We start from the raw sequence: 21,491 nt of genomic DNA, 5'->3' as shown, positions 1-21,491 counted from the left end.
GGTCAGCTACTGGATCAATAATGGTTTTGAACTAGGTAGTAGAGACTTCAAAAGGGCTGAAGTATCCGTGTTGAACACTAACACAGCTCAGACACAGCCGATTATGTGTCCGACACTCCGGATACTTTGGGACACAGCAAGATACTTTGGTGATATGCTGAGATACGGTTCTAAGTGTTATTCTAAAATGCTTTAGGGCCAAATATTGGAAAAATAAGATCTAAATGCTTTATTTTAACCATTTGGAATACCAAAAAGCAAATTGATTAATGTTATTGTGGCGATATACATAAATATCAGAGCACCCAGAAGGCCTCTGTTTTTAGCTCAGCATGATTCATCTCCAAACTTTCTTTCTTTTGATACCCTTGCAGAAGTCGTAATTTCCAAAATTGTATCAAACTTTTCCCACCATCAATCGCTTAACCTAATACCCTCAAAGCCTGTTGGGATTGTGTTATGAAAGGTAAAAAGTACTTTTAATACTTAAAAAGCTGTTCCAAATCAAAAGCTAACCTGTTTGGTAAAAAATTATACTTCTTTGACATTTTAACTCTAAAAAGGCCAAAACACACTTTTGGCTAAAAAGTGTTTTTTGACTTAAAAGCTCTATTTCTCAAATACAATCCCAAACATGCTCGAAATGACCAAAGAATCCTGCTGCTAAAGAACATCAGAAGACCCTTGCTGCCAAAGAAAATCCTGTAACCACTTCTACCCCTCAAGATTCAATCCTTCTAAGCCCAATATAATATTGCAAACCTCAAACAAAATCCATCATAACTTTCAAACCTCTGCCCACTGAAACCTTCAAGAAACTACCCAAAAATTCATCTGATCCTGCTGTCTTAAAGTCAGATTTGGTATCCGTACATGCAAGTCATGAGTAGAAGTGAAATAAGTCATGCTGCCGCATGGCCTCATGGGGTCATGCTCACCCAATCTGATTTACTTCTTTCTGTCACGAATGGAAAATTAAGAGCACTAAAATAAATCACCTGGTTAACACGCCCTTGCCTAAGTACTTCTGGGGTTAAATTGACATATTTTAGAAAGGCTGCCGCATGGCCTCGCCACCAATTATCACCTCCAAGTATGGGCCGCCTAAGAAGAACATAGAATCATAAGCACCAAAAGTTTAAAGCAGTAGTTTCTAAGAGATCAAGGTCTCTACGAATGCCTTTATATTTAAAAAATAAAGATTGAAAAACAAAAGAAAACCAAAATAATTAACTCATGGTCCTAACATTTCTTAGCTATGTCCCATTATAATGTTGCCCATATACATCAAGCAGGAATACATGGATTAATGACCTGTTACGCATCCATGGAGTCAAAACCCCTTGCCTATAAAGCCATGCACAAGGGAATAAGAAAGGATTTCTTCCAAAATCGAGTAATGGACCCTGCACAATGTAGTACTTGTAAACAAAACTAAGATGATAAACTTGAAAAAGTTTATTTGATAAAATATTTTAATGCACTACCGTGTAGGCAGCTTCGGCAAATTTATGAAGAGCTGCAGCCTCCTGAATCCGTTCTTCAGGTGCCTCCATGGAATCTTCAAATGAGTTAGAGGGTTGACTTTGTCTCTGCAATAAGGCTAAACCTGGACAGGGATGCTCTCTGATGTCATGGGAAGTAATACCAGTTACATGAAACTCTGAAGAAGCAACTTGAGGCATAAATCATATATAGATGAAAAGTGAACTTACCACTGGGTGTGTGTGTGTGTAACTTACAAATCGAAAAAAAGAGTGAGAAGCTATAGGATGATGATAACGATATTTTTTTTATTTTTTTGATAAATAAGGCATTTCATTAAAAGCAATATGATAGTTATAATGATAGAAGAATAAATAAAATAAACTGCCATGAATCATTACCGCTGCTTAATTCCAGGAAATAAAGTTCATATATTTAAGGGTGCTAGATTGACCCAGATCAACACTGCCATATCTACCCACGTATTACTTGTCTCTTTTCCCTATTCCAGAGGGAGTGACCAATAGGCTTGAGAGACTTCGTAGGGATATTTTATGGGCTGGAATTGGGGATGAGTTTAAATTCAATTTAGTGAATTGGGCAAGGATTTGCACTCCGATAAATTCAGGTGGGTTGGGAGTTAAAAATCTGATTTAGTCCAATCAAGCCCGGTTGGGAAAGTGATTGTGGCGGTATGCTATAGATAGAGAGGCATTACAGAAAGTGGTGATAGAAACGAAATATGATAGTACAAGGGGAGGTTGGTAATCTTAACTCGCAGTCCTCAAAAAAGCATTGGTTTCTTTCTCTCCAGATGCTCCACATCAAGAGTGCAAGAATAGCTTTTGAGACAGCCACTTTGAGATGTCCCAGCAATTGAGTCTCCAACAAAGAAGTAACTCTAGAATGTTGCTAGGTATAGCCGACAAAACTCTAAATATGTTAAGAACCAAGTGCCAAATATCACAAGTGTACTCACAATGGATAAGGTGATTTACAGTCTCCTCATTCTTTTTGCATAGGCAACACCAGTTTACGAGGGTGAAACCTCGCCTTCTAAGGTTATCAAGTGTCAAGATTCTACCGAAAGCTGTCATCCAAGTAAAGAAAGCAATGTGTGGATGGGCCTTAACCCTCCAAACACTTTTATAGTGAAACAAATCAGGATGTCCAGACTGTAAAGATTTATCGTAGCCCTTGATGTTAAAGTCATGATTGCTAGATTAAATCCACAACATTCTATTTATCTCCCCTCAAATGAGCTTTTCGAGGAGTATAATAGATTCAAGAAAGAGTCAAGAGATTCCAGCTCTTAGTCAGGGACTGCCCTAGTAAAATTTGGATTCCAATGTATAGAAGTGCCTGAGGATACCAAGAAATCCGACACCAAGGCCTCTTTGTCCCAAGCTACAGAATAAAGTTCTGGGAAAGCGGACTTGAGAGCGGCTACGCCACATCACACATCATGCCAAAAATGGATGCATGATCCATCCCCAACCTTGAAGAAACAAAGTTGAAGAAATATCCCTTTATCATTCCTAATAATCTTCCAGAGGCACTCCCATAGGACCCACAAACTTCCTCCTAACTCCAGCCCCCTCTCTCCATAAAGAATTCTCCTCATGCACAAATCTCCAAAGCCATTCCCAAGAAGAGCATTGTTGAACAGCATGAGAATCTTAACTCCCAACCCTCCTCTAAAAACCTAGGAGCATACAGTCTTCCAATTCCCTAGAAGAAACTTAGGCTAACCTCATGGTCCATCCCAAAGAAGTCTCTTTGGAGACGCTCCAATCTCCTAGCTACATCACCTGACAAAGGAAAAAGGGGAAAGAAATATGTTGGTAAACTGGATAACGTACTCTTAATTAGAGTAAGGTGTCCACCCCAAGACATATAAATCTTCTTCCATCTAGCTAGTCTTTTCTTCATCTTCTCAACTACCCTCTCCCAAATAGCTTTTGACTTGAAAGATGCTCCCAAAGAAAGTCACAAATGTTTCATTTGAAGAGAAGAGATACTATAATTGAGAATGTCAGCCAGCTCTTTCTGATGTGGAACCTCCTTTACTGCAACTAATTCAGGTTTTTGAAGGCTGACCTTCAAGCCCGAAATTGCCTCAAAACAGTGCAGAATGTGACAAAATATAGATTTTCTCAGCCTCTACAGTACACATAATGAGTGTATCATTTGCAAAGAGGAGGTGGGATATTACTGGGGGCAGTGTTTTGGGTGTCTACCCGGAATCTCGACAAATGACCCCCAACCATAGCTCTAGTTAGCATCCAACTCAGGACCTCCATAACAATCACGAAGAGAAGAGGTGAAAGAGGGTCCCCTTGGTGAAAAGAAGCTATGTGTGCTTCCATTAATCAAAATAGAGAAGCGGGCCATGGCAATACAAGCAGACATCCATTTCCTCCATTTAGAACCAAAGCCAAGATGTACCATGAGGTAGGAGAGGAACTCTCAGTAGACATGGTCGTAGGCTTTTTCCAAGTCCAGCTTGCAGATAACGCCAAGAATACCCAATTTCAGCCTATTGTCCAGACATTCATTAACTATAAGAACTGAGTTTAGAATTTGTCTTTCCCCTATGAAGGCATTTTGTATGTTCAATAAAAGCACTACCAACACCTATTTCATTCTGATACCAAGGACTTTCGCCAAAATTCTATAAACACTCCCCACCAGCCTTATAGGTTTGAAATCCTTTACTTCCAACTGCCCAACCTTTTTAGGGATGAGAGAAATAAATAAGCATTGAGGCTCTTTTCGAACATCTCATGCTCATGAAAATTGTGAAAATTTTGAAACAACTAGTGAGTTAACAATTGTATCAAAGCAGTGGTCCTGAATTTGAACCATGACTATGCAATTTATCTATCATTTATGTTAAATATTTCACATGTTATGACTCACTTTTGGACGAAAAGCTTGAGCCCAAACGTGATAGAGAGTGTTTTTTTTTTTATAAGTAAAAATATATATCAAAAGCGCAGAGGGGCGCAACCCATATACACGGGAAGTATACAAGAGAGCGCCTAAGAAGAGGAGAAATGAAAGAGGAAATCAGAGAAGCTAATTACTAAAGGAGCTAGCCAAGCGGCTGTCCAAGAGTAAAGAGTAAAGAAGAAAAGATGAATCAGTTCCTCTATAGTCCTAGTAGAGTTCTCAAAACATCTAGCATTTCTTTCAATCCATATACACCACATAAGACAAAGAGGAACCATCTTCCAAACTACCGCACTTCTAGCACGGCCTCCCGACCACCAACAAGAGAACAAGTCCCTTACTCTGCCAGGCATAACCCAATGCAACCCAAACCGACTGAAAATAGTGTGCCAAAGAGCTCTTGCGGTTTCACAATGGAGGAGAAGATGATCTACTGACTCTCCTGACTTTTTGCACATACAACACCACTCCACTACCACAAGGTTCCTCTTCCGCAGATTATCATGAGTCAAAATTTTGCCAAGGGCCGCGGACCACCCAAAAAAAGCCACTCTCAAAGGCACCTTAGAGCGCCAAATACTCTTCCAAGGAAACATCTCATGGCCAAAATTAGACAAGGCCTTGAAGAGCGACTTAACCTCGAAATTACCTTTCCTAGACGAGGCCCAGCAAATACGATCCACCGTACCTACAGAGATCTTGCACGAGTACAATTGCTCAAAAAAAGGAGCAACCAACTCCATCTCCCAATCCTGAACATGTCGCACAAAAGTGACATTCTACTCTATAACCCCACTCCTCCAAACGTGATAGAGAGTGTTAAAATGTTAATTAAATAATTAAATTTGCAATTTCCTATTAACCCAAGGTTTAGGGACAACTAGTGATTTAACAATAGAGAAGCACAAATAATTATTTAATTTTACAATACAATAGCATATTGATACATCGTTTAAAAATCTAGGAGTTATGACATGCAGCAACCATGAAACAACATAAAAGCATAACAAAGTATGCAACAGCACAATATCCAAACAAACCTGCCAAGATTTCCAAATGCCCAGTTCCTGATGCACGGTAAGCAACAAGATCACCCAATAGTCTTGCAACAGAATAAACTTCATCTTCCTCTAACACACTCCTGGACAAATGAGATCAAAAAGTAGAAGATCAGAGAGTTAACATACACTAAATCAGAAAGGTGTATGTATAGAAATTCTGTAGGTCAACAAAAATGAAGGTAAGCCTACAAGTATTTGACACGCCCCATACAGCACAAAGCCTCACGCATGCCATTATCGAATACTTCCCTGTAGTGAGCTTTCCAAGCATTATCTTGGGTTGCATAGTAAGATCTCCATTTAAGAATATCAGATCCCGTAAAACACGGAACTAGTGTGACAAAACACACCATGATCATAAATAAAACCAGTAATATTTGCTTCCACCAGATACTGTTTGAAAAAATCCCTGCATTACATAAATTGCCAAAGATATTCATTACATTTCACAAGAACCCAGGAAAAGTCCTTGACAACAAGAATGAGAAAGTTATAAATAGGAAAAGTAACAGGACAGATATCTAATGTTATAAATAAGAAAAATAACAGGACAGATATCCGAAGTTATAAATAAGAAAAATAACAGGCCAGATATCCAAAAGTCTATATACCCTAAGAATCCCAAGTATGCCTTTCAATGGCAAATTTATACCCAAACACCCAACCACCCGAGAACCAATTAGTGGATTTTTTATTATTTAAACTTCCTAACTTAGTCAAAATTTAAAAGCCTACAGATACCTTGATTCCTAACCAACCAAGAACCATTAATGAGACAATTCTATTTTCAACTAGATTCCCCTTTTATGACATTTTAATCTGTATCTTTTGGCCTATAGAATCAATATTCAATCCTATAGTCATTATGATAAGGACCATTATATGAGATGATGTGTCAAGATACCTTGATTTTTGGCTAAATTTTTTTCAGAAAGTAGACACTGGCAGAAGATACGGAAAATACATGAAAAATAGACCCTTGCTGCAATTTTACCTCTTCATTTATTTTCTTTTTTCATTTAAGTGAGATATAATTAGAAGGGACAAAAAGGAGTGCAACCCAGTTTGCATGGAAGCACGTAAATGCACATGAAGATAGGTAAAAGGCAAAAAAAAAAAAATAAATAAATAAATAAATAAAGGGGGTTACAAAACAAATCCTAAAGTTCAACTTAATAATAAACTCTAAAAGGGAATCTAAGGCTAGATGAGATAGATGAAAGAATCTTAAATCCCCACTTATCCCAAAAGCTTAAGCTAATAGGAAGAGATGAATTTAATCATTTAATTTATATTCTAACATTCATTTAACGTGTGGGCTCAAACTCCCCCTTAATTGGTAGAACCCAACAAGTAGAATATTTAATTGAAATTGGAGGTAAATGACAGAATTAATGTTCAAACTTAGGACCTTTGGCTATACCAAGTTAAATCACCACTTATCCCAAAAGCTTAAGCTGATAGGATAAGTTGAATTTAATCTTTTATCACCACTTATCCCAAAAAGTTAAACTAATAGGAAAAGATTAATCATTTTAATATTCTAACATCCTCACTCACTGGTGGGCTCAAACTCCCCATTAATTGGTGAAACCCAACACGTGAAATATTTAATTGAAATAGGAGATGAATGACGGAGTCAACGTCCGAACTCAAGACCTTTGGCTTTGATACCATATTAAACCACCACTTATCCCAAGAGCTTAAGCTAATTGGAAATGGTAAATCTAGTAATTTAATCAATACTTTAACACTCTCTTCCACATATGAGCTCAAACTCTCTTTTAATAGGTGAGGCCTAAACACATGAAACATTTAATTTAAATTGGGGTAAATTGTGGAGTCATGGCTTGAACTCATGACCTCTAACTCTGATATCATGTTAAATCACCTCTTATCCCAAAAGCTTAAACTGATAAGAGGAGAAGAATCTAATCATTTAATTTATATTCTAACAAAGAATGCAACGAGAAGTCTTTATCTCCCAAAGGATAGTTTGTTTCCTTCAATTGTTTGCCAATTCCTCTCCAACCAAAAACTCCGTCAAACAAGAAGGTACAACTCTCCAATTAGCTAAACCCATTCCACTACCAAATTTCATGTTCCAATAGGCCAGCAAATCAACTAGCAAGTCACCAGACAATAAAGAATCAATTGTCTATGGTTTCCTCATCCCATTGCCACATGTAACACCAGCTAAAAAACAAATAAAATATTCTGCAACCACAAATTTTTAGCCATCAAATTATGAATCAAGGTTGCCATCATACAAAGATTAGATTAGGAAACCATCAATACAAAGAATGCAAATTTAGTTGGATCCCTTACACACCAAACACCATCCAGAACTCATCTCTTCTAATACCGCAAAGGTCCAAATGAAAAACTTTGACCTGAAAGTTGTAACTTCTACTTGGTCTCCAACACATCACATCTTCACCCAACACACCTGAACAACATATGAAATCAACTGACTGACTCCATTACCAAATCCTGAACAAGCCGAACACACCTCAAATATCAACCTCCTGCCCAACCTACATACTTAACCAGTTTCGCTTTAATTCACAGCCAATAGACAGTAATATATCAAGGAATAACTCCTTCACAGCCACTTCTGCATACCACACAATCTATCAATATGCTAAAAGAGAAAAGGTTAAACAATATTTCTTCACCGACCCACCTACTCCGTATTCGGTTTCCGCAAGTCACCCCATTTTTGTCTACACCAACCACCCTCCTCCAAAAACCATCCCTCTCAAACAGTAACCTCCATAGTCAATTACTTAAGAAACTTGATTGAGTTCATGCAGGTGGCTCAAACTTAAGCCCCTTTCTTTGTTAGTGAACAAACATCCTCCCACTAAACCATATGTAAATTCAACACCCTTCCAATTCCAAAGGAAATTCTATGGAGTTTTGCAAGTCTACCAATCACGGAAGCAGAAATATAGAGAAAGGAGATGAAGGAGGCCTAGAAAGCATACTCTTAAAAAGAGCAAACCCTTTCAAGAGTAAATTTCCCCAATTTGGAGAGGTACCACCTCTTCTAATTAATGAGTGTCCCCTTTATTAAATTCCAATATTCAAGATTAGACTTAGGATGTATTCCGTAATAAAATGCATAATATTATATATATAAATACACGCACGCATATATATTGGTTGGAAATGCTTATTTTCAGCTAAAAAGAATAAGCACACAACATAAAGATAACTACAAGAAGGCCAATGGTGCCTAGAAATGGTCTGTGGACCAAATGGTATCTGCTTCTCCATACAAATAAGGTGTGGAGAATGAGGTCGGTATGAGTATGGAAGTTATATTTACCTACCCAAAAGAAAAAAGATAATTAGAAGAAGGAACCCACCTTACCTAAAACACAATCATTCGATGTTCCATCATGAGATATATGTTTAGTGATATGGAACATAAGATAAGTTGCACCAACAACTTGCAGCACTGTAATTACCATCGCAAACCGGGTCCACCAAAGCCATTTTTTATACCTCATCTGTTCATCAAGAAAATTAACAATAATTTCACATTTGCACCACAGACATTAGTGATTAAAAGAAAAGAAAAAAGGAGAACACTTAAGTTTGTTTCCGCTTTTCGTTCAAAAATTATTCTTTACTTCTCATTGGTCCACAATGTCCTTGATTATCGTCTGCATCATATTTCTTACAAGGTAGCTGCTACCAGTAGATCATTTTGTGGTTTTAATGGGTTATGTCAGAATAGTTGGTGGATGTGGTTATGAATACTGTTGGAGTTTAATTGCTCCGTTGGGTGCACCACCTGTGAAATTATTACTCCTCTGGAATTGTTTCTCTTGTGAATAATTGATGAATCTCAGGTTACACATTGCATGCTTGTGGAACAGACCTCTATTAGGTGTGCTGCTGTTGTCGCGCCCCTGGTTCGCCCTATTAAGACCAACCCACAAAGAATTCATCCCACCATTGAGAACCCACCTACCTGAATTCAACCTACACCAGAATATACGATGCAGAGCATCGTTGAGCCCCACCCTCACAACTCAATGCTATAAAACAAACGTTTAATTTATCTAAACAGGTCCCGAGTGCTTTATATCAAAGATCTGGGTCTCTAACTTCCCCATCACAACTAATCATCTCAACTTTCATGGCAACCAAACAGAACCCAGAAAGAGAAAAAAAAGCCAAATAGTCAACGGCTTCGTACCCGTCTCTTGTGGCGAATGACGGCGTCGAGGACGGCAGGGGGGCTCTCAGCGGGAGACTCGAGAATGGTCTTGGCGGTGGCTTCTTGGGCGATCCCGCTCGGCACGATTGCCACAATTCTGATCCCAGCGATCAACGAGACGGCCACGAACGGAAATACGTGTCGCCGGTCACAAGACCGGTAAGCGAGAATCACGAGAAACCCACCCAGAAGGACCACCGCCGCGTTGGAAAGTCCCAATACCATGACCGCCCATCTCAGGTTCTTCAGCGTGGACACACACATTGCATTTGCCCTTCAATGCTAAGATTGAATGGGGATTATTGTGGAAAATTCTCCAGGCACCTTGGGATTTTCATGGCGTGGGCTTTCGTATCGTTTCTACGAAATGGGATAGTTTTCAAGTGGAGGGCTATTTTATAGGGGGCGGGGAATCTGGTGATTGTGTATGATTTTGATGCTGTCAGCTCAATGCCATTGAAATCATGTTTTGCATGGTTGTTTATTATTAGGAAAACAACCTTTTGCCCAATAAACTACGACCTCTTTGTACTTTTTCTCTATGAACTATCAACTGTAACACCTGACCCACATGAACTATTATTTTGTGTTCAAAACTCCCCTTTCGTCAGTCAAAGGCTAATTTCATCAGTCAAAGGTGTTAACTCGGAAGGTCTACCCGTCACTTTGCCTCATAAATTATAATGCATTGTCACTTTGACCGTCTGAGTTAACAACTTTGATTAACATAAGGGGCCTTTGACGGATGGAAGGGGGATTTTGGGCACAAAATGGTAGTTCATGGGGGTCAAGTGTCACAGTTGGTAGTTCATGGGGGCAAAGTGAAAATGTATTGTAATTCATGGGGTCAAAATATAGTTTCCCCTTATTATTATTATTTACTGATCTTTTAATGGAAGGAACGGTCGAAGGGGAATAGGATCCTTTCCAGTCCATTATGGACGGGAGGATAGTCAGTTCATGGCTAGGATTTTTTTAAAGAAATTCTAGCGTCACAAATATGACATGTGTCCTCTAATAATAAAATATTAATTAAAACTTAAAAAATAAATTTTTTTTTTTAAAAAAAAAAAAGATGGTGGCTGGCCACCCCATACGGGATGGCTGGCTACCACGGTTGGACCTAGGGTGGCTTCGGCCACCCCAGACCGGGGGGTGGCCAGCCACACATCTTTTTCCCCTAAATCTCAACCATATATATTCATTTTGGCCCTTGGGGGTGGCCAGATCACCCCCAAGGGCCATGGGGTGGCTTCGGCCACCCCAGACCAGCTTTGGTCCAACTGTGGTGCTGGGGTGTCCGGCCACCCTTTTTTGTATTATTATTTTAGTTTTTATTTATTGTTTAAGTTTTAATTAATATTTTATTTTATTGAGATGCCACATGGCATATTTGTGGCGCTAGGATTTCTTCAACCATGAACCGGATCTGGATCCGGTAGGAGGAGGGCGGTAATCGAGCCAAGTTGAATCAAGTTGATATCAAGGATTATGCCTTAAATTTCAAAAAAAAAAAAAATTAATGGCGTTTTGAGTTTGTAATGAATAAAGTTATTACTTACTGATTTATTTAATTGAGCATATGACATATATTCCTTCTAACATGCTTATTGTATTGTTTACATTATGCATGTAAATGGTCCTTACATTACATTGAATATGATCTATGGTATGAGTAATGAGGTTATCAAACAAGGTTTGATAAATTTGGTTTATCGGCCATTAAACTTGGTTTTCCTTTGATGTGGCTTTTAGTCTTTCTTCTTTTTTGATCCAATGGTTGTTTATTTGATCTTTGTTATTTGGAAGTGCGTTCTTAACGAAGGTAGATGCTATAGTCTAATCCTGAAAAGTTGCTTATCAAGAGATCTGATCACACCAAGTTATATACTCTGGGAGGCACAAAATCAACCTTTAATGATAACGCTCTTGCGTGATTCTATACCTTTGTGAGATTTTTCATTGCTCTATTTTTATTTATTGTATTCTATTTATCTTAATATTAATTGTTCGGATTAATATTATTTAGCATCAGTTAGAATTTTTGCACCATCCATTTTAATTTTCCAACAATCTTAAAAGGTTGATTATGGATGTACAAATTCTTGCTGCTACTAAAGTTCTTCCAGATTCTACAAAAATTGAACGTTTTGATGAAAATAATTTTAAACGTTGGCAACAAAAGGTTCTTGCAGTTTTAGATTTTGCAAAAAATTTTAGTCCTCTAATCAAGCCAAGACCGAATGAAGAATCTGAAGAATTAAGAAATTGGGAGATGGCTAATAAATTATGTGTGAATACTATATTGAATTCTTTATCTAATGAATTGTTTGATGTTTATTGCAATTTTAATATTGCGAGAGATTTATGTGATGAATTAGTTGGTAGATATGTGATTGAGAATGAGGGCACTAAGAAATTTGCTGCAAGCAATTTCTTACACTTTCAAATGACTGACGAGAAAAGTATTACTTCTCAAATTCATGAGTTTCATAACATAATGGCTGAATTAGCCAACGAGGGTGATAGCCTACCCGAAAGTTTTATGACCCAATGTCTTGTTGAAAAATTACTCGACTTTTGGAAGGAGTATAAACTCCATTTCAAACAAAAGAAGACTTTCATGAGTCTTCAATAAACCATAGTGCATATTAAAATAGAAGAAAGGAATAGTTCTTTGGAGAAGGTTAACAAAGCTAAGGAAATTATTTCCAAATCTAATTTAGTAGAAGAGAGATCTAGTAGGCCTCCACAATACTACAAGAAATATGACCATAAGCCCAAAGAAAAACCTTCGAATAATAAGAAAAGATTCAACACATCACATTCTCTAATACAAAAGAAAAGGTTTTATTGTTTTATTTGTGGCAAAGCAGGTCATTATGCAACAGTATGTAAGCAAAGGACTAGCAACAACTACAAAGGATCAATATCAAAAAAGAAGGCAAATGTGACGGAAGTGGAAGAGATCATTGCAGTGGTTGTATCCGAAGCTCACATGAGTACGGAAGTAAAATGATGGGTGATTGATTCCACGTCTACTAGGCACATTTGTGAAAATAAAGAACACTTATCCTCTTACACACCAATAAAGGAAAACACTGACTAGGTAATTGTTGCAGATATTAATAGACCTGTGCCTGTGGTAGGTAAAGGGAAATCTCTCTTAAAGCTAACTTCGGGTAAAACTCTTTCACTCTCCGATGTTCTACATGTTCCTAATTTCCGACACAATCTTGTTTCGGTACACTTGCTTGGTAAGGTAGGACTTAAGGTTTTACTTGATGGCGGTATTGTTACCTTAACTAAGCATGATGTGTTTGTTGGTAAAGGATATGAAGATCAAGGTCTTTTTGTATTAAATGTTGCTACTACTATTAATGAAAATTCATCTTCTTGTGCTTACTTGTTTGATTCTATTAATACTTGGCATGGTAGACTTGGACATGTAAATCTTGGGTACATCAAGAAAATGAAAGAAACTAGAATTATTAATTCACAAAGTAAAACCAATATGGATAAATGTAAAGTATGTGATGAGACTAAAATCACTAAAAAAACCTTGTAAATCTATTACAAGAGAAACTGAACTTCTTGGCTTAATACATAGTGATTTGGGTGATTTAAAGCACACAATGACTAGCGGTGCTAAAAAATATTATGTGATTTTTGTTGATGATTACTCTAGATTTACTAAACTTTATTTATTAAGATCCAAAGATGAAGCCATGGAAATGTTCATAAAATAGAAAATTGAAGTTGAGAATCAAAAGAATAAAAGGATTAAAAGACTAAGAACCAATAGAGGTGGTGAACATGAGTCTAATCCTTTTAAAGAATTTTGTGAAACAAAATGGCATAATACATGAAGTTACACCTCCTTATTCACTGGAATATAATGGAATAGCCGAAAGAAAGAATAGAATTTTGAAAGAAATGATGAATGCTATGCTTGTTAGTTCCGAGCTGCCCACTAACATGTGGGGGGAAACCATTCTTTCGGCTTGTCACATTCAAACTAAAATACCTCATAAGAAAACCGGTAAAACTCCTTATGAGCTTTGGGAATGTCGTAAGCCAAGTTTGGAATATCTCAAAGTGTGGGGGTGTTTGGCAAAAGCTATGCTACCCGAGCCTAAAAAGAGGAAACTTAGTTCTAGAACTTGTGATTGTGTTTTTATTGGTTATGCTTGCAATAGTTCATGCTATAGATTTCTTGTTATTAAGAGTGATATTTTAGATTACAATACTATTATTGAATTTGAAAATGCTAATTTCTTTGAGCATGTGTTTCCTTTGAAAAATAAGGAAAAATTATTGCATGAACCATCTATTACTTCTAATGAAATTGTTAATGATGTGCAAGAATTGAGAAGAAGCAAATGAGCTAGAACAGAAAGAAATTCCGGTAATGATTTTATTGCTTATATTGTTGATGATGATCCAACATGTTATAATGAAGCAATCAAATTTATTGATGCACCTTTTTGGTTAGAAGCTATTAATAATGAATTAGATTCAATTATGTCTAACCATACATGGGAACTTGTTGAGTTACCTCCTAAGACCAAACCAATTGGTTGTAAATTGGTGTTCAAGAAGAAACTCAAACCGGATGGTGCAATAGATAAATACAAGGCACACTTGGTGGCTAAAGGCTATAAGCAAAAACAAAATATTGATTATTTTGACACTTATTCTCTAGTTACTAGAATTGCATCTATTAGAATATTGTTTGCTATTTCTTCTATTTATAAACTTGTTGTACATCAAATGGATGTTAAGATTGCTTTTCTAAATGGTGATTTAGAAAAAGAAATTTATATGGAACAACCCGAGGGACTTGTAATCCCCGGTCAAGAGCACAAAGTTTGTAAATTGGTGAAATCTTTGTACAGATTAAAACAAGCTCCTAAACAATGGCATGAAAAATTTGACAAAGTGATGTTGTCTAATGCATATTTTATTAATGGTGGAGATAAATGCATTTATAGAAAGTTTAATAAGAATGAAGGTGTTATTATTTGTTTATATGTTGATGACTTGCTTATTTTTGGAACTAACATTGATGTTGTGCATGAGGCTAAAAGATTTCTTTAATCTAATTTTGATATGAAAGATATAAGTGAAGCCAATGTCATATTGGGTATTAAAGTTCTTAAATATAATAATTGTATTACTTTATCTCAGTCACATTATGTTGAAAAGATGCTTAAAAGATTTGAACACTTTGATTATTCACCTATGTCTACACCATATGATTCTAAAATATACTTGGTTAAGAATCACAATGATAGTGTTTTACAAGATAAATATGCACAAATCATTGGTAGTTTAATGTTCTTGACAAACTATACACGCCCTAATATTGCATATGATGTTAGTAGATTGAGTAGATATACTCATAATCCTAATGTTGAGCATTGGGACGCTATTTCTAGATTGTTGAGATATTTAAAGGGAACAATTAATCTTGGTTTGTCATATTGTGGTTTTCCTGCTATATTAGAATGATATTGTGATGCTAACTGGGTTTCTAATTCAGATGAGTTAAAGCCTACCAATGGCTATGTGTTCACATTAGCAAGAGGAGCTATATCTTGGAAGTCCTCAAAACAAACTTGCATAGCAAGATCCATAATGGAGGCAAAGTTAGTTGCCTTGGAGAAGGTTGGAACTGAAGCATAATGGTTAAGGAGCCTATTGATTGATTTGCCTTTGTATGCTAACCCAATTCCCCCTATTTGTATTCATTGTGATTGTCAGGCTGCCATAGCTCGAGCCAAGAGCAAGATCTATAATGAGAAAAGTCGACATATCCGATTAAGGCACAATAATGTGAGGCTTATTAAGACCGATGTAATGTCCATGGACTTTGTGAGGTCATAAAGGAATTTGGCAGATCCTTTGACCAAGCCACTAGCAAGAAGGTTGGTGAGTGAAACATCGAGGGGGATAGGATTGGTACCAAATGATGACACTGTGATGGATACCCAACCTCTGTGATTAGAGATCTCATGAATGAGGTTTAATGGGAAACAAAGTCACAAGTGATCATGGTGTGGTACTCATTCTATGTTATTTCACTATCTTGTTGAGAAGATTATTGATGAGTTCATCCCTATGGTGTAAGACAGTACAAAGATGCAGGGTGATTAAGGATGAGCTTAAAACTCATAATGATTCCATAGTCCCTACCTATTGGGGTGGGGTGTTCCCTGCACACACTTTTGATGGATACTACCTATGTGAGTGTAGAGGTGGTGCCGCTTCCTATAAGACTTATGTAGGTCTCTAGCACTTATGAAACCCAGGAGTGCATGATCTGTATAAGGCGCTAACCCGCAGAACAACCCAATTTTTTTTTATTAATTTATTAATTTATTTGTTCTTGGAGAAAGTTATGTGGGTAATAAGTTTGTTCAACTTGTGGATTTGGTTAAAAGAGTCTAACTCTACCACAATTCATTAAGTTCCTGCTTATTTATCCTAAGTGCGGTTAAAACTTTCGGGTACCACATTGATGTATGCTTTCAATCTCCTCTATTCTAGTGTTTGTAACATGTGGGGGATTGTTGTGATGTTACAAACATTGGTTATTAATTTCTTTTTTTCTTTTTTTTTTTTCTTTTGACTGTTTGACATTTGGTTAATTTTTCTCATTGATTTGTTTCTTTTTGATTGTTTGACATCAACTCATCTTTATGAGTTTTATGAAACCGTTTGTCATTAAATCCATGAGTTTTATGAAAAAAAAAAAATCAACTTATGATTTTTTTACCGTTTGTTATTAATTCATGTCCTTTAAAGGAAAAGTTTGAAACTTACGTTTCTACCGTTGGTCATTCATTCGTCTTAATGGTCTTTATAGAAAACTTATTCATCTTATTTTCTATAAATTAAGCCTATCAATGAACATTTGAGAACATCACTTCTTTTTGCTAAAAGTCACGTACAATTCTTCTCTTGGTGGGAAAATATATATATATATATACATCAGCCATTAAACTTGGTTTTCCTTTAATGTGGCTTTTAGTCTCTCTTCTTTTTTGATCAAATGGTTGTTCATTTAATCTTCGTTACTTGGAAATATGTCATTAACGAAGATAGATGTTATAGTCTAATCCTGGGAAGTTGTGTGTCAAGAGATCCGATCGCATTGAGTTAATGCGAATGACTGCAACTCTCAAAACTTCTTATGATATGAATTCTAAATATTGAGAGGAGTTCTTTTTTTTATTTTTTTTTTAAAGAATACTGAGAGGAGTTAAGTGGAGGTCACGTTGATGCATTTAGCAGTAAGACATTTACTGGGGTCAAAATTCTTAGTGCGTTGTATGATCACATGTAGCATTGTGAGAATACTTTTCTCAATAAAGAATCCAAGTCCTTTATTCAAATGATAAGAAATTTTCACTGAAGATAGATTTTATTGATTGAATTTTCTTGGTCCTTTGCCAGGGTATTTTGGTGGGGATTACCAAAATACTTATACATTGTGAAAAGAGTTTCACAAGTACGATAATAATAAATAATATCAATTACTTAAGGATAAAGAGATAAAGAATTAAAGTGATAATGACATTGGCTTTAATTAAATCTATTTAGCTCTTAAAATTAAATCTATTGAGCTCAAACCTTATGCCCAAGCTTATAAGAATTAAAACCATGAGCCTAAGGCTCTTTTTAATTCTTAAGCATGCAATAATTAAATTATGAGCACCAAGCTCTATTTAATTCCCTAAGTCCAATTTCTCAAATTTAGCCACTTAGATTAATAAATCTATTTGGCTCATGTTTCATTAAATAAAAATCCCTAGTAAATAAATGTATAACTGAGGCTCAATATAAATATTAATCAATTTATATCAGCTCAAAGAGTGATCTAAAGGAAAAATATTATTAGCTCCAATAGACATGTGACCATGTCTCTATGTCACATGACTCTATTTAATCACAATTAATTCTACTAAATAATTGTGATTGCACTCGTATTTTTGATTTAATCAATTAATCCTCATGATGTACTTATTTATTGCATATTACCCCTCAATGGAATCATTCCGTAGTTAAACCAAAGTCTATGTACTGCCATTTTGTTCACTGCCTCTCTTTCTTAAGTCACTAATTTAATTTCATGATCATCCTTATATACCTTGTAAGAATTCATCTCACTTTGTACATATATAAGTTCAATATACCCACTGAAACATTCAGGCTTGAACTTCAGAATAATATTTCCCATTAAATATAAAATAAGGGGAATATTCCAGCTTTGTTATTTGACAAATAATTTGAATTCCTTTTTGAAGCCAGTGTTTGCACAATGTTACATGCGATTACTCAATGTATGGAGGTTATTTTGACTGATGTAAGTCTCACTCTTTGATACATCAAAGTAATCTACATTTTATATTTGAGTTCACGAACTTCTTAGGATTGAGATTAAATGCTATAAGATGTCATGTACGTACATCATTCGTCTACCAATACCCCAACACATCAACCCGAAGGAGTGGGTATTTTCATAATCAAGATAGGTTGTTAAGGTTCGATATGTTATAGTTTAAATGGAGCTCACATTGCTATTTACGACTACGAATAATTGTATAAGTTGTAAGGATATTTGAGTATGATCTTCTGTGTGCTAACGCCTTTACCCACACCATAGCTCAAATACAATGTATCTTAGGGATCTCACATGCATATAATCAGATAATATACAATCACACATATATGAAATGTAAGAATATAAGTGTATGTTGATGTAGCGGAAGACTAAGGTAACTAACCAAAGAGAGGCATCTTTACTAACCAAAGAGTAGTGTCTTTGATTCTGCAAAGAGAAGCGTCTTCGCCTTCAACCCAAAAGATAAAACCAAGCCCACATGCTAAAAGAAAAATAAAACTCCGCAGAGTATTTGAGAGAGAATTCTCTGATTTGATAATAATTTAATTGATTTAGTTTTACTTAATAATCCAGCCTCTTTATAGAAAAGAAATACTTTTAGAGAAAGTAAACCTAATCCTAGTAATTTCAAAAAAAAAAAAAAAAACCTAATCCTAGTAGCTAGTAATAGTAAACCTAATCCTAATAAGGAAATGAAAATAATTAAAGCAAATCTAACCCTATTAAGGAAAGGAAATAAATTCCTAATAAAATAAAATAAATCTTAATATAAAAATTAACAATTAGCGAGAATCGTAAAAATCTTTCTTTTTGTACTTCCATTGTCAGAGAACGGATAAAATTTTGATCAAGCGGCGTTCCTCCAATATTATTATTGATATTTTCCTTATTTTTATTTTTACCGAAAATATAGGTAAATATCGTCCTACATCAGACACCCCACTTGAAAAAAGCTCGTCATCGAGTTTTCTTTGGGATATGGCACATGCGGCTCATCTGAAGAAAAGTACTTGGAGAAATCTACATAAATAGCATCAAGACACGATTTTTCCTTTTCGTCTACTTCTACAAATATTTCTTCAACGATTTCTTCTTGGATGTCATCTTCAACTTCACAATTTTCTTCAAAGGAATCACCAATTTTCGTGATGATCGTGATGAGTTGCACATGTGACAGAGGAGGTGGTGGTTGTTCTTTCATTGGTGTAGTTGTTGGAACAAAAAGTTGTTGCTGCACAAATTGTTTCTCTGATGGGAGTTGTACTTTTTTAACCAAATTAAAAGCTCCCACATCCCTTTCACCATAATTAATATTCTCTTTATAGGCGGAGTGCCTATTTGGAGATTTATGAATATGGTTACGAATAGGTCGAATGTGAATTACGTCATCGTCAAAGAACCTGTCAACATATGAAAACTGAACGGATTTCACTCGAATCTCATAGTCATCTTTGACTTCATTGTCCCTATGATTCCAATGGGAACCCATATGCATGCGTTCCAACGTCTCCCGTATCTGGCGTATCTCCTGTTGCACCGTCTGCCGAAACTCCTGAAATTCGGCTCTTGAAGGAGTCTCTGATCGCTTGATGTATCGTTGGTAATCAAATCTCAAAACAACATCTCTCTCACGAACAGCGTCGTTATAGAAGTTGTTGTGATATAAGTTGGCCATCGAATCCGGATAACGATGGTTCAGATACCCCATGAATTCGGCTCTCGGAAGAACCCCTCCCCTACAAGTGGCGTTGTTGGAGAAGTTTGTCACCATTGCTCTGATTGGCCATGATCAGGATAAAGCCTGCTCTAATACCAACTGATGTAGCAGCAGACTAAGGTAACTAACCAAAGAGCAGCGTCTTTGATTCTACAAGGAGAAACGCCTTCGTCTTCTACCCAAAAGATAAAAACAAGCTCGCAAGCTAAAAGAAAAATAAAACTCTGCAGAGTATTTGAGAGAGAATTCTCTGATTTGATAATAATTCAATTGATTCAGTTTTATATAATAAGCTAACCTATTTATAGAAGAGAAATACTTGTAGAGAAAGTAAACCCACTACAAAAAAAATGCCATTTTTTGACGTGGCAAACAGTACCATTTTTTTGCCACGTCAGTAAATGTTGACGTGCCAAAACTGACACGTCAACAAATTTTTTTTTGACGTGTTGAATTTGACACGTCAATATTTATTGACATGTTACATTCAACACGTCAGTATTTCCTGACGTGTCAATATTTGACACGTCAGGAAATTTAAATTCAAAATTTTTTTTTTAATATATCAGGTTTCTGACGTGCTAAAAATGGCACGTCAGAAATTTCTGACGTGCCATTTTTAGCACGTCAGCAATCTATAAAAAAATATGTTTATATTATATATATCTCAAATTTTTTTTAACAGCTTCCTGACGTGCTGAAACTAGCACGTTAGAAATTTCTGATGTGCTAGTTTCAGCACGTCAGGAATTAAAATTAAAATGAAGAAGATAGCTAGAAGCTAGCGTGCAGAGAGAGAAGGAAAAAAAAATTGCAAGGTACTGTACGTGCACACTACGGTGTGTTGAAACTTGGGGGAGGAAAAAGAAAAGGAAAAAAAAAAATTAGAAGAATAGAAGCCTATGTGCAGAGAGAGAAAAAAAAAAGGGAGAGAAGAAGAATGAATTAATTAAGAAAGGGAGAGAAGAAGAATAATGAAGACAAAAATAAAAAAATAAAATAAAAGAAATCCCGACGTGCCATATTTGGCACGTCAGGAATTTCTTTTAAATATATATATTATATGTTTCAGAAATAAATAAATATTTTTTATATTAGGTTTATTTGTATTATATATATTCACCTCTTTTATTTTTTATTTTTTATTTATTTTTTATTTTTTATTTTTTATGTCAGATTCCTGACGTGCTAATTTTAGCACGCCAGAAACCTGATATCAAAAAACAAGCGGGATTTTCAACTTTTTCCCTCTTTTTCCCTATCTTCTTTCCCTCTTCTTTTCCCTTTATAATTCTATTATATATTCATATTCTTTAATCCTTTTTCTTTTATTTCCAAACACAGCTCTCTCTCTCCTCTCTCAATCTCCCTAGCCTCTTCTCTCTGTACATCCGGCCACCAGCTCCTCTAGAGGGAAGAAAAAAAGGAGAAAAATAAGATCGAGGAAGAAGAAGAAAAAGAAAAAAATGGGAGAAGATAGAAGATCCAGAGAGGCAAAAAAAAAAAAAAAAAAAGGAGGAGAAGAGATCGAAGCAGCAGAAAAGAAAAGAAAAAAAGAAAAGAAAAATAAGTTGAAGAGATCGAAGCAGCAGAAGAAAAAAAAAAAACGGAGAAGAGAAGAGGATCGAA

General features: G+C 35.9%; 1 protein-coding gene across 8 annotated transcripts in view; it reads right to left on the bottom strand.

Moving 5' to 3' along the window:
* LOC132179091 (uncharacterized) overlaps window positions 1-10,200 on the bottom strand; it is a 44,961-nt gene extending 34,761 nt beyond the window's left edge. For 3 of the 8 annotated variants that reach the window (XR_009439882.1, XM_059591724.1, XM_059591725.1), the window contains exons 1-7: window positions 9,715-10,197; window positions 8,881-9,019; window positions 5,691-5,910; window positions 5,481-5,581; window positions 1,488-1,609; window positions 1,315-1,406; window positions 999-1,104 (exon numbers count right to left, since the gene is read on the bottom strand). Coding sequence is in view for 7 of the 8 variants with exons in the window: in XM_059591724.1 (XP_059447707.1) it covers window positions 999-1,104; window positions 1,315-1,406; window positions 1,488-1,609; window positions 5,481-5,581; window positions 5,691-5,910; window positions 8,881-9,019; window positions 9,715-9,999 (1,065 nt within the window). In the remaining variant the exon portion in view is untranslated. Of the gene's footprint in view, window positions 1-998; window positions 1,105-1,314; window positions 1,407-1,487; window positions 1,610-5,480; window positions 5,582-5,690; window positions 5,911-8,187; window positions 8,468-8,875; window positions 9,020-9,714 lie in introns of those variants that run through there. The other 5 variants (XM_059591723.1, XM_059591728.1, XM_059591729.1 and 2 more) reach the window with 5 other exon arrangements.
* Window positions 10,201-21,491: the final 11,291 nt, after the last annotated feature.

The sequence above is a fragment of the Corylus avellana genome, chromosome ca4 (genome assembly GCF_901000735.1).
Source record: "Corylus avellana chromosome ca4, CavTom2PMs-1.0".
Taxonomy (NCBI): domain Eukaryota; kingdom Viridiplantae; phylum Streptophyta; class Magnoliopsida; order Fagales; family Betulaceae; genus Corylus; species Corylus avellana.
The sequence above is the reverse complement of the archived record's forward strand: the minus strand, read 5'-3'. Positions and strand labels throughout refer to the sequence as shown.